This window comes from Octopus bimaculoides, chromosome 6 (genome assembly GCF_046866305.1).
Source record: "Octopus bimaculoides isolate indiv1 chromosome 6, ASM4686630v1, whole genome shotgun sequence".
NCBI lineage: Eukaryota > Metazoa > Mollusca > Cephalopoda > Octopoda > Octopodidae > Octopus > Octopus bimaculoides.
In genome coordinates this window covers 108511497-108525282 of record NC_142933.1, presented here as the reverse complement: position 1 = coordinate 108525282, position 13786 = coordinate 108511497, and the positions used below count along the sequence as shown (strand labels likewise).

Below are 13786 nucleotides of genomic sequence, written 5' to 3'. Positions count from 1 at the left end.
TTCAGTCACAATTTATGTTCCTAACACTAGCTGGATGATAACTAAGTTATTTTACTAAATTCTTTGTTATATTTAAAGTAATTGAAAGAAATACAGAGTATCTCAACAGAAATACATTAAGGAAAGGGTTAAACCCTTTTTGTTACCATACTCTGAAATACTCTGCCTTGTTTCAATTAATTTTTAAAATAACTTTTTGAGGTGGTGAGTTGGCAGAATTGTTACGGCACTGGACAAAATGTCACTAGACATTTCATCTGACCTTACGTTCTGAGTTCAACTTTGCCTTTCATTCTTTTGGAGTCAATAAAATAAGTACCAGTCAAGCACTGGGGGTTGATGTAATCGACTTACAGTCTTTTCTGAAATTGGCTTTTAGGGTCCACCCCGAGTAAAATAGGAACCAAAAGGGTTCCATAGGTAAAAATAGATGAAAACCACTGCTCTGGTACCTCTGCTAGCTGTTGCCCTCTCCCATCCCCCCCCCCACCTTCAGTTTCACATCTGCTTGGTTGGATGGAATTTGTTGAGGCAGATTTTCTACAGCCAGATGCCCTTCCTATCACCAAACCTCACCTGTTTCTACCCTTATCTGGTGGGCGATGCGGAAACTAGGGATTGACGAATGGTTAATAAGGGCTGTACAGGCAATGAGTATAGTGAAAAATTCCAGGTAGAAGTAGGGGTCCACCAAGGGTCAACCCTCAGCCCTCTCTTATTCATCATAGTCCTCCAGGCAATAACAGATGAATTCAAGACAGGTTGCCCCTGGGAGCTCCTCTATGCTGATGACCTGGCTCTCATAGCAGAATCACTACCAGATGGCCTGATATATATTAATGGAAGATTAGGGACCAAGGGCATTGATTGTAGGACACTTGTTAATAGGTATCACCTAATTACAAGACAAGGGAACACTAATGCACACACACACACACACACACACACATAAAATATAATTAAGATTCAGTTGAATTGGGTACTTAAATTGAGGCATTTTGCTATTCGGTATAATTTGCACAACTTGACAATATTATTTGAATATTGAATATCAAGACTCCGTGCAAGAGTGTTAACACCTGATATTCCTGTTGTGTGTGTCTAGGCAATGTAACCCAGCTAAGTCAAGATATCCACTCTTGGTAATTCTGACATGTACTTTTTATAAAGGTACTTTCTATAGTATTTCCAAAGTGCAGATTCCATGTTAGGTAAACAGAATATGAACAAATAACAAAGATGTACAGGTGTCAATTCATTACAGCTCCATCTAATTGATTAATGAAAGCTTTACATCAATTTGAAAGAAACCGTTTTTGTCAGATGAATGCAGTTATCTGACAAGAACGGTTTCTTTCAAATTTTAATTAATCAATTAAACGGAGCCGCTTGAAAGGGACGTAATGAATTGACACCTGTACATCTTTTGTTAATTATTTACATATTCTATTGGCACTGTAGACAAAGCCATTGGAGCAAAGAAACAGGCCTGGAAAGCCTGGAAGAGTGGAGGTAGCAGGGAACTGTACCAGATATCCAGGAGGGAGGCTGGGCGACAGGTATGCATAGCCAAGGGAGAAGCAGAAAAGCAGTTTGCCAATGTTCAGCAACGTGAGGACCAAAAAACTGAAGTATTTCAGATTGCAAGCCAATGTGTGAGAGAAAATTGAGATGACACAGGAGAGAGATGTCTCCGCATGGATGATGGTGCACTTGCTTTTAATGATTCTGAAAAGAAAGACGCTTGGAGAAGCCATTATGAAAAGCTGCTGAATGTGGAGATTGAATGGGAGGAGGGCAGCCTGCCAAATGTTGACCCAGTAGAGGGATCAGCTATCTGAATAGACAGCACCCTGATAGATAAAGCAATTAAGTCAGGAAAAGCCCTGGGCCCATCAGGAATCACCGCTGAGATGCTTAAAACATCTGGTGGTGTGTGCTATGGCCTAGTCACCCGTATTGTAAACCAGGTAGTTCATGATGGAGTCATACGCAATGACTGGCGTAGCAGCACCATAGTTAACTGCTACAAAGGTAAAGGTGATGCGTTAGATACAAATAACTACAGGGGTATCAAACTGCTGGATCAGGTGATGAAGGTCACAGAAAGGGTCATAGCCCACCTAATTAGGGAGAGATTCTGTTTAGATGAGATGCAGTTTGGCTTTAAGCCAAGTAGAAGCACCACTGATGCTATATTCCTGGTATGGCAACTGCAGGAGAAATACCTAGCCAAAGATAAACCCCTATACTTAGCATTTGTGGACTAGGAGAAAGCCTTTGACAAGGTCCCCTGATCCCTTATCTGGTGGGTGATGTGGAAACTAGGGATTGATGAATGTTTAATAAGGGCTGTACAGAGATGCCATTAGTAAGGTTAGGATTGGCAATGAGTATAGTGAAAAATTCTGGGTAGAAGTAGGGGTCCACCCTCAGCCACCTCTTATTCATCATAGTCCTCCAGGCAATAACAGAGGAATTCAAGACAGGTTGCCCCTGGGAGCGCCTCTATGCTGATGATTTGGCTCCCATAGCAGAATCACTACTAGAATTAGACAAGAAATTTCAAGTGTGTAAGCAAGGTTTAGAATCGAAAGGCCTTAGAGTCAATGTTGCAAAAACCCCTTCAGGTAGATGGCTCTTCTCAATCTGTAGAAAAGGTGTAGGTAGAAACTTCATAAGATGCACCCAGTGCAAGCTATGGACACATAAGAGGTGCAGCAACATCAAAGGAAGATTAACTGGGAAGATAGCTTTTGTGTGCAGAAGATGCACAGGGGCAATAAACACCACAGATGCTCAGAAAACAGATTCCATCACATGCCAGGGGAAGAAACTAGAGGTAGTTGATAGCTTCCATTACCTAAATGACTAAGTCTGTAGTGTGGGTGGAAGCTCAGAGAGTGTTACCACTAGAATAAGAATAGCCTGGGCAAAGTTCAGAAAGCTCCTACCTCTACTGGTGACAAAGGGCCTCTCACTCACAGTGAAAGGTAGATTGTATGATGCATATGTGCGAACCGTCATGCTTCATGGCAGTGAAACATGGGCCGTGACCACTGAAGACATGCATAGGCTCGAAAGAAATGAAGCTAGCATGATTCGCTGGATGTGTAATGTCACTGTGCACACACGACAGTGTGTAAGCGCCCTGAGAGAAATGTTGGACATAAGAAGTATCAGATGTGGTGTGCAAGAGAGACGACTGCGCTAGTATGGTCATGTACTATGGATGGATGAGGAGAGCTGTGTGAAGAAGTACCACTCCCAAACAATGGAAGGAACCTGTGGTAGAGGGAGACCCAGGAAGACATGGGATGAGGTGGTGAAGCATGATCTTTGAACGTTGGGCCTCACAGAGGCAATGATGAAAGACTGAGACCTCTGGATATGTTGCTGTGACTGAGAAGACCCGGCAAATAAAGCGAGATCACAGCCGTAGCTTACACTAGTGTTACATACCGATCCACTTAAAAAAGTACCTTTGGATCGTCGGGCGACATGTCGTGCCTGAGGAGACCTATTGAGTCAAGTACATCAAAATCAAATCAAACCACAATCAAATGGAAATTGTAGTTGTGGCTGATGTCAGTTCCGCTTGACTGACATGTAAAAAGCACCATCCGAACGTGGTCGATGCCAGCCCTCTAGGCCTGACTGGCTCCCGTGCCGGTGGCATGTAAAGAGCACCATCTGAACGTAGACGATGCCAGTGCCGCCTGACTGGCTCCCATGCTAGTGGTATGCAATAAGCACCATTCATGCTTGGGTCATTGCCAGAGCCACCTGACTGGCTCCCCATGTCAGTGGCATGTGAAAAGCACCATCTGAACGAGGTTGATGGCAGCCCCCATCTGGCTCCTGGGCTGGTGGCACGTAAAACGCACCCACTACACTCTTAGACTGGTTAGTGTTAGGAAGGACATCCAGCTCTAGAAACATTGCCAGATCAGATTGGTGTTTGGTGCAGCGTCCTGGCTTGCCCCCAGTCAAACCGTCCAACCCATGCCAGCATGGAAAATGGACATTAAATGATGATGATGATGAGGAGTGGCTGTGTGGTAAGTAGCTTGCTTACCAACCACATGGTTCTGGGTTCAGTCCCACTGTGTGGCACCTTGGGCAAGTGTCTTCTACTATAGCCACATTCCGACCAAAGCCTTGTGAGTGGATTTGGTAGATGGAAACTGAAAGAAGCCTGTTGTGTGTATATATATATATATATACATATATATATATATATATACATATACATATATATATATATACATATATATATATATATATACATATATATATATATATATATATATATATATATATATATATATATATATGTATGTGTGTGTTTGTCCCCCCCACCATCGGTTGACGACTGATGCTGGTGTGTTTACATCCCCATAACTTAGAATAAGTACTAGGCTTACAAAGAATAATTCCTGGGTTGACGTGCTCGCCTAAAGGTGGTGCTCCAGCATGACCACAGTCAAATGACTGAAATAAGTAAAAGAATACATGATGGGCTTCTATCAGTTTCTGCTTAGGTCAGCCTGGGGCTATAGTAGAAGATACTTGCTCAAGGTGCCATGCAGTGGGACTGAACCCAAAATGATGTGGTCCAGAAGCAAGCTTCTTAGCCATGTCTGTGCCCATAAATGATGAGGAATAACAATAGAGACGATAGCTGTTTGTTTACAATCCTTTTTTTAGGATTTAATTCCAAACTTTAAACTTTAACAAACAATACAACAAAGAGAATTATTTTTCTTTTATTTAACTTTATTTTTTATTTGTCAAGAATTAAGTCTTCATTTTACCAAGGAATGTTTGGCACTTTTTCATGAGAATATTTATTGCTTCTGTGAAAAGGATATTGGCAGGTAGAGCACCGGTTGATTCTACAGAGAAAATAAAATGGTCTCGTACTTTGCTGAGGCGGACAGAATTCTTGAGATCATCATGGCGCAGCACTTCACGGCTGCATGTGTCTTTCCTAGCATGAGCAACTCTGGCCCTTTCTCCACCCTCTACTATATCAATTTCTATAACACCCGGCGAGAAACAAGTCTGCAAGCGATGAGCCTGTTCTCCATACACAGGTTTCAACAGGGTTATTTCAGGCAGCAAACGGTAAGATGCAGTGGCCACTGGTGAAAATTTTATGTGGTCTTTCCCGATACCTTTAAAAAAAAAAAAAAGAGAAGATGAAATATCAAAGATGCAGATATGGAATCCAAGGTAGGGGCTTTGACAAAAGACAATTAGCAATTGGAAATCTCAGAAAATTCCAGCAGGACATTTTTTTGGTCCCAAATTGACAGATTTTGTCAATCTGTATTTTATGTCAGTTGTTGGTTTGGTTGTGAAGTTAAGTTTGCTTCCCAACCATGCAGCTTGTGGTTCACTCCCACTGTGCAGCACCTTGATCAAATGTCTTCTACCATATGCCTGGACTGACAAAAGTCTTGTGAATGGATTTAGTAGAAAGAAAATGAAAATGTGTGTGTGTATACACACACGCATCATTTTACGTCTGCTTTCCATGCTGGCATGGGTTGGATGGTTTGACTAGGGACTGGCAAGCCAGGAGGTCGCACCAGGCTCCAATCTGATCTGGCAGTGTTTCTATAGCTGGATGCCCTTCCTAACGCCAACCGCTCTGAGAGTGTAGTGGATGCTTTTTACATGTCACTGGCATGGGAGCCAGTCAGGCGGTACTGGCATCGGCTGATCAGAAACGAAGACAAACATTGCCAATGGATTTAAAAATACTGCCTTTTTAACAATTTTGGAGTCGTGCTTGTCAAGCAAGAGACTTTGTGTGCAGAAACTAAAATAATTAGATCTAAGAACACCTATTTTAGTCAGGTAAAAACTTAAGGACTTAAATTCATTTTCCATTTATTTCCAGGTGTGTCCTGATTTTAATGATAGAGGGCTAATACATTCAATGTGGCTAGCATGATAGTTTTAATTAATCAAGATTATAGCTGTATTAAGGCAGCGAGCTGGCAGAAATGATAGCACGCTGGGCGAAATGCTTAGCGGTATTTTGTCTGTCTTTATGTTCTCAGTTCAAATTCTGCCGAAGTCGACTTTACCTTTCATCCTTTCAGGGTCGATAAATTAAGTGCCAGTTGCGTACTGGGGTCGATCTAATCGACTAACCCCCACCCCCAAAATTTCGGGCCTTGTGCCTTGAGCAGAAAAAAAAAAAAAAAGATTATAGCTGTATTGAAGAGGGTTAACAAACATTGACTAAATCAAAGGCAAGGGCGACAACTCAAATTACTCTCAAAATATGTTGAGACATCTGAGTGACTGACTTAAACCAGTGGTTCCCAACCATTTTTCACCTATGGACCCCTTTGGTTCTTATTTTACTCTACTGGATCCTCACAGCCATTTGATGAAATGAAATAAAATCTTTTTCCTATCACGCCTGTATTAATTTGGTAACTCTTCTGTGGCTTAGGAATATTTTGATTTCAGTTTTTAGTGAAGCAGATGCTTATGTGGTACCCTAATATATATAAATATATTTTTATTTCTAATATAGGATAAAATTTTTTCAAAAAAAAAATTTCATCAAGTGGCCAGCATATTAAAATACCTTTTAAGGTGAATATTATAAACAATTATAAATAAGGGCAAAAGAAAAAATTTCTATGCTAATATGCTGTGAAATAGTATATTTAAATCGTCAATCACCACATACAATACATATCCCTATAAATACACATTGTGTTGAATCAAGGACTATTTATAGTGATATATATTGTATGTGGTGACTGACGATTCAAAGTCTATTTCTCAACATATTGGCATAGAAATTTTTTCGTTTGCGCTTATTTATAATTGTACATACATATATCTTTATATATCTTATAAATAATTGTTAATTTTGCCGATACGGCTTTTACGCTCGTGACCACTGATGTTGTTGTTTTTAGGAATAATAATGTTTATAAAAAAATCTTATTGTATTTTTATAATATTATTAGGAATTGTATAAGAAAATTAAAATATTTTGTATTTAGAAGAAACATAACCAATTTATTTCAGATAAATTTAGACAACAAAATCTTATGTGGACTTGGAAGGTCTATATGGATGTTGGTTGAGAACCACAGAATTAAAAAGTAATGCAGCGAAGGTGTGAAGATTGTAAGAGTTTATAGAAAGACATCAAGAGAAACCAAATTCCTGATATGACAAATGCAAGAGTTCATAATTAAGAACAAATCACTTTACTGTGTATTTTTTGATCTGAGGAATGCTTATGACGAGGACTGACGCATTGTATTTTGGTGAGAAGCAGGAAAGGCATTTGAGAAGTGTTTAAGCTATATAAGAAGGTACTGCAAGGAAGGACACAATTGGTAGATAAGATTTTAGCATGCAGGTAGGTAGCCACCATGACTATCTTCAGCCATTAATAGTCATTGCTGGTACCACGTAAAAAAAGTACCCATGCTAGTGAGAACCAGTGAATCCGTCTATAAACATTTCCAAGAATATGCCATCCTTAATTCTTGTGTTGCAATGAATCATCATCACCAGCATCAACAACATTTAACGTCCATATTTCACGCTGGCATAGGTTGGAAGGTTTGACAGGAGCTGGCAAGCCAGAGGGATGCACTAGGCTCCATTTGTCTACTTTGGCATGGCTCCTATGGCTGGATGCCCTTTTTTTTATCTGGCACCAGCACCCACAGTTTGCAAGACAAGAATCTCTCAGCTGAGAGACCAGAGTCTAATACAGGAACAAAGATAGTCTTCTTACCTGATAACATTTTCCTAATATCTGTAATAATTGTGTCTTTGAGCTGCTGAAGGAGGCAAGATTGACATGGTTCCATTGGAGGATGTTCTCAAGGTCTCTGTACAATGAGTTAGGCACCTCATTCCAAATCCATCCGAGTGGATGATGCTTAGGTGGTGAAGGTTTGGGAGGAATGACAGTGTTGATGAATAGGAAGGAGGTTGTGGAGGACAAAACTAAATCTCAGAGCACACAAAACTTATGGTAGTGCAACCTGATAGAGTCACTAATTCAGGCAGCAGACAGAGACCCTAGGTGAGTAGTTTTGACAAATTCTTAAGCCAGACATGGCTACAAGTTTAACTGATGTTGAAGGCAATAACATTATTTTCATCAAAAATCTTGAGAGTGAGAGCACCCTGATATATTTGCCGTCACCAGTCTTTCCATCTTTGTCTGGAATCGAAGGGCCTTTGAGTTAACCTAGCAAAAACCAAAGTCTTAGTAAGTAAGAAAGCAGACAAGTCACAAATTCCTTCAGATAGATGGTCCTGCTCCATCTGCAGAAAAGGTGTAGGTAGAAAACTCCATAAGAAGTACCTGATGTAAGATATGGACACATATGCGATGCAGCAATACCAGAGGAAGGTTAACAGAGAAAATAGTGCTTGTGTGTGGAAGGTGCAGAGGTACAATTAACACTAAGAATGCACAGAAAATAGATTCCATCATGTGTCAGATGTAGTTGATAGCTTCTGTTACCTAGGTGACTAGGTTAGTGGTTGGGGTGGATGCTCCAAGAGCATAGGTGCTAGAATATGAATAGGCTGGGCAAAGTTCAGAGTGTTTCTACCTCTGCTGGTAACAAAGGGCCTCTCACTCACCTAGGTAACAGAAGCTATCAACTACATCTGACACATGATGGAATCTATTTTCTGTGCATTCTTAGTGTTAATTGTACCTCTGCACCTTCCACACACAAGCACTGTTTTCTCTGTTAACCTTCCTCTGGTATTGCTGCATCTCATATGTGTCCATATCTTACACCAGGTACATCTTATGGAGTTTTCTACCTACACCTTTTCAGTCAAACCGTCCAACCCATGCCAGCATGGAAAGCAGATGCTAAATGATGATGATGTCCCTGCCCTATCCACTCACTAAAACCACCCCTACATATCCCTGATGTCCATCACTTTCTATTTTGCCTCTCCCCTCTCCCCATATCACCTCCCTCTTTTCTGATTCATCTACAGCTTTGTTTCACTGCCACTCTCCTCCCTCACTGCACGGCCACTTATCAACTCCTCCTCCTCGAGCCATTCCAATTCTTTCATCATCATCATCACCATCTAGTTTCTGTTTTCCATCCACCAACAATACCTCCACCCTTATGCCATAACTGACACTCTCCTCACACCATTATGAATTTATCCACCCAGGCTTCTCAATCCAGTCTGTCCTCTCTCTCTCTCTTATTCTCATTTTCTTGTGCCTTCCCTCATCTACTCTTATGCAATGTGGATAGACATGTAGCTCCTCTCTAGCAAAACACCTGTGCCTGTCCCTTCTTGACACCTGTGCCTGTCCTTTCTTGACACCTGTGCCTGTCCTTTCTTGACACCTGGTGTAAAGCTACCTCCCTCTCTACTACAGTCCCATTCAGTTAAGGGGTTTTTCTTTGGCAACCTCACGAGTGCAATGGCCCCCTAATACATTCTGCAAAGTGGTTGGCATTAGGAAGGGCATCCAACCACAAAAACCACACCAAAGCAGATGTTGGAGATTGACAGTCCTTCAGCTCATTGGATTCTGTCAAACCATCTAACCACTGTCGGCATGAAAGTGGGACGTTAGATAATGATGACAATAATTATTTAACTAAAGGTGATCTGGATTTGGCGGAGACGGACTATATGTAATCTGAACCTTTCCCCCCCTTATTTATTAATTTTTTTTACGGAATCCCACGTTTTAGGCTATGGACATTCCGATTCTGAAAAAAAATTGTTTGAAAAATTTCAATTCCCCCAACCACCACCACCAAGCAGGCTATTTACATGCTAGAAATAACAGCCAAATCTCACAAAACTAGTGTTAGGGTTAGGTTTACCCTGTGGATCTATATAAAAACCGGGGGGGGGGGGTTTCGAAATTTTGAAAATTTTTTTTCAGAATCGGAATCCCCATAGCCTAAAACGTGGGATTCCGTAAAAAAAAAAGGGGGGGGGAGGTTCAGATTACATATAGTCCATCTGGACCCTGGATTTATAAAAAACAGCAAAGAGGAGATCATTAAAGAAGGAGAGAAATTCATGGTGCTGGGTAAAGTTGTGGTCTATGCTTGTCACCAACGTCTTTTCAAATACTGGAATCGAATGTGATAGAATAGTAGCTTTCTTCTTGGAATGGGACACATGGTTTTCCAAAGAACGAGATATAGTCATGCTGAAAGTGAGACTGAAGATGTTGGTGAGGATAGGGGCTAGGTATAGGGCATTATTTGAAAGTAAAAGGACTTATTGTTAGGGTGTATTGGCTTCGTTGGTTCGAAGCAGCTGAAGGTATTGTTTGCATTTGGCATGTATTTGTTTGTGTTGAGATATAGAGAGAGATAGGCAGACAGACAGACAGATAGATAGCTCCGGCCAGTCAGTAGCCAAAGAATCAACTCAAACCAGCAGTGCCTTTATTATTTTCGTGATCTCAGGACGACTGGGTTGGTTGCGGTAAAAGTTGTGGAATAAATTCAGGACATTGTTACCTCTATTAGCAAGGAAGGTTGGTGCTAGACCGCTTTCCAGTGGAAACTTTAAGAATTATTGGGAAAGAATACCACTTACCTTTGATGCAATGCATTCGTAAGTCGAGTTTCTGGCCGGGTCGAAGTTTAGCAATGAGAATATCGTCATCAACAGGACGGATGTCTCCTTCTTTAAACAGATCAGCTTGATTGCCTATAGGGATCCACTTCAAATGTCGACTGTAAACTTTATGGTTTATATATAAATCATCGGGGTCTGTCGTGTCAGCGTTGGGATTTTTACTACATCTTATCTTCAATTCGAAAACTATGGTATCGCTGGGAGTTCCGTTCATATCTCCTTCACTTACGTACTCGAAGAGTCGGGGGTCTGCATATATTGGGATCAGACCAAGTCTGTGAGCTAGTACCTCGTCCTGTATAATAGAAGTATTATTGTTAACGAAGACTTTCTCAATAGCCATCGTAGGGACCTCGGAGATCAAGATACGCCGGAATGCGTTCACGATAGCAGCATCAATACCAACCATATCGAACTCTAAAAATTCATCGCAAAGACGAATTATGTCGACTTTAAAGTTTTTTTTGAAGTTTTTCAAATTCAGAGCGTCATCATAACCTACATGTGATCCAGGGAAATTAGTACTGTGCGTATTATCAACTGCATACTCCTTTAATGTGAGCCGCGTGCGGATATCTTCTATCACGCCCGCCATGTTTATGTGAAAGTAACACAAAACTTACTTTCGTACTTTAGGTAATAACAATAATTTTACTTCAGATTAGAATTGATATTAAATTAAAACGTTATTATTAATGAAGTATATTTTATTTGAATATTCTTAAATTTAATTGATGGTAATATAAGAAAATGAAAGGAAAAACTATTTTATTTACATAACGTTAGTATAATTAATTCGGACCACGTGTAGTAATCAGTTTAGACAACGACAAATGAATGAAAATTCTTCTTTACATTAAGTAAAAGAAAGAAATTTACGAGTTTGATGAAGTCATATTTATAGAGGAGAATAAACGAGATACGATGATGTAGTAGCTAATTCCAAAGGGTGGCACCTGTTATGACTTGAAAGTTAAATAAAAGTTATTAGCTGCTTCACATAAACATTAAGATTATTTACAAAGTGGTTCTCCCACTCCGTTTCTTCTTAACTTTTTGAAAAACATATTTGCAGAAATATGTTTTCCAGAGGGTAGATTATGTAAAAGTAATGCTTCAAACATATAATCTGAAAAAAAAAAAAAAAGGTGAAAATTGTTTACGCTACGGAAATTAGAGTCAATAAAATCGGGGTGGGTGGGGAAGAACAATTTGAAATGCCTTAAAGAATTTTTTTGGTAAATTTTATCATGTACGCAGGAGTGACTGAGTGGTAAGAAGTTTGCGGATCTTTACCTTTTGGCCGGCACATTTAAAAAATAATCTTTTGGAACTAAACACTTTCAAAATTCGTATACTGGTAGAATGTGTCACATAAAACATCATTTACTCTTGGCGTTTTTGAGAAAATTGCCTATTTTCGAAGTTATTTCGTGTTGAAGTTGTATTTCGATAAGTTCAACCAATCAATGACGTCAGGTGAAAACAATTACTGCTGTGGTTTGTCAACATCACGTTCCGGCGGTGCATATTTAGTTTGTCCCTGTCATTTCTGACAGTTCCGAGGAGTGGGAGGAAGGGTAGGAATTACTTCCTGGAAAGTTCCGAGGCTGGATAAATTACTTCCTGAAAAGTTCCAAGGATGGATGAATTACTTCCTGGAAAGTTCCGAAGAAGGGAGGAAGGGGAGGGATCACGACCGGGAAAGTTCCGAGGATGAAGAGAAAGGGGAGGAATTATTTCCCGGAAAGTTCCGAAGGGGGATGAATTACTTCCTCGAAAGTTCCGAGGGAGGGGGATGAATTCCTTCCTGGAAAGTTCCGAAGGGGATGAATTACTTCCTGGAGAGTTCCGAGGAGTCACTCATCTGGGAAGGCCTTGAAGTCAATGTTACCATCGAGGGACTATGTATGACCCAGTGATAATATAAAGACTCAAAGGAGGTCTGCAACCAAATAATTGCAGATGAGGGTTCTTTCCCTCTTTACACATCCTAAAAAAAAATTCTAATCATGACACATGTATCTCATACTACTGATCTTTATGCGCAGAATCCAAAATTCCAGTCTTATCGAACCTGTTAAAAGGATTTGGCTCCTGAAAAATGGGTGTCATGGAGCTCTAAAATGTTGGAGTTAAAGCTCCTATTGGGGGTGGGTGTCTTAATGTCAACCAGAGAAGTTGAATTGTTGAGAATCTTTTTTAAGTTGGGTCTTACATGTATTGTTTGAATTTCTTTGAAATAGGAAATATATGTATGTTCACTGGGTTTATAAAAGAGAGCAAAGCTACAGGAAAGCAAAAGACGAATGATCACGATAAGCAGTCAGCTACCCTATCCTAGTCGTTACTACTCCCCAATGTAGGATTCCTCACCATACAGGTGACAGGCACAGCTGTAAGATGCATTAAGGATCTATAGCAATTGGAAGGGCGTGACCCAACTCAAACACTAACAACTGTGTAACGTGAGGGCTAAGGGGAAATGAAAGTGTCACCTCTGGAGTTTGCAAATGACCACTATACCGACAGAATAAATTTACAATCTCTAAATGTTTTTCAATAACCAGTCACTCAACTGGGAAGGCCTTGAAATCAATGTTACCGTCGAGGGACTATGTGTGACCCAGTGATAAAAAGACTCAAAGGATGTCTGCAACCAAATAATTTGTTTTTGGCTGTGGTGAGACGACTCGGAGCATTCACAATGCGCGCACTTTTTTCATATTCGTTTAGAGTAAGTTGTTTTACATCTATTACACTATTTTTTTTCTTTTTTCTTTTGCTCGGGTCAAACCCTTTCGTTTGACCCATCGGGTATATTATCTAACAAAACATACAGCCATGCACTAAAACTTCGTTAAAAAAAAGGTTAAAGGGAAGTAACTCTTCAAAGCAGAATGTAGCATTTATTTCCCTTTAACAGTTTTTTTTAGACAGCGGCCATACTGGGGAACAGGTTTTAAGAATTTTTAGTCAAATGAATCGGCACTAATACTTTTATTTTCTTGAAACTAAACTTATTCTATCGAACCCGTTTGCCTAACCGCTATGTTATGAGAATGTAAACACATCAACGCCGGTTGTCAAACGATTGTGGGGGACAAACACAGACGGAAACACACACGCACAT

At 40.2% G+C, this 13786-nt stretch overlaps 1 protein-coding gene across 1 annotated transcript; it reads right to left on the bottom strand.

The window, feature by feature from the left end:
• Positions 1-4758: 4758 nt before the first annotated feature.
• LOC106880528 (DNA-directed RNA polymerases I and III subunit RPAC1) lies at positions 4759-12127 on the bottom strand. The gene is made up of 2 exons (XM_014930503.3): positions 10612-12127; positions 4759-5180 (listed from the first exon to the last, which is right to left on the bottom strand). Exons 1-2 carry the CDS (start codon positions 11246-11248, stop codon positions 4801-4803), a joined length of 1017 nt encoding a protein of 338 aa, XP_014785989.2. The 5' UTR covers positions 11249-12127; the 3' UTR covers positions 4759-4800.
• Positions 12128-13786: the final 1659 nt, after the last annotated feature.

Excerpts from the sequence above, each read along its gene's own strand:
- LOC106880528 (XM_014930503.3), bottom strand. The coding sequence starts at position 11,248 with ATGGCGGGCGTGATAGAAGATATCCGCACGCGGCTCACATTAAAGGAG. Across the intron at positions 5,181-10,611 it reads ACGAATGCATTGCATCAAAG|GTATCGGGAAAGACCACATA; the intron begins GTAAGTGGTATT and ends TTTTTTTTAAAG.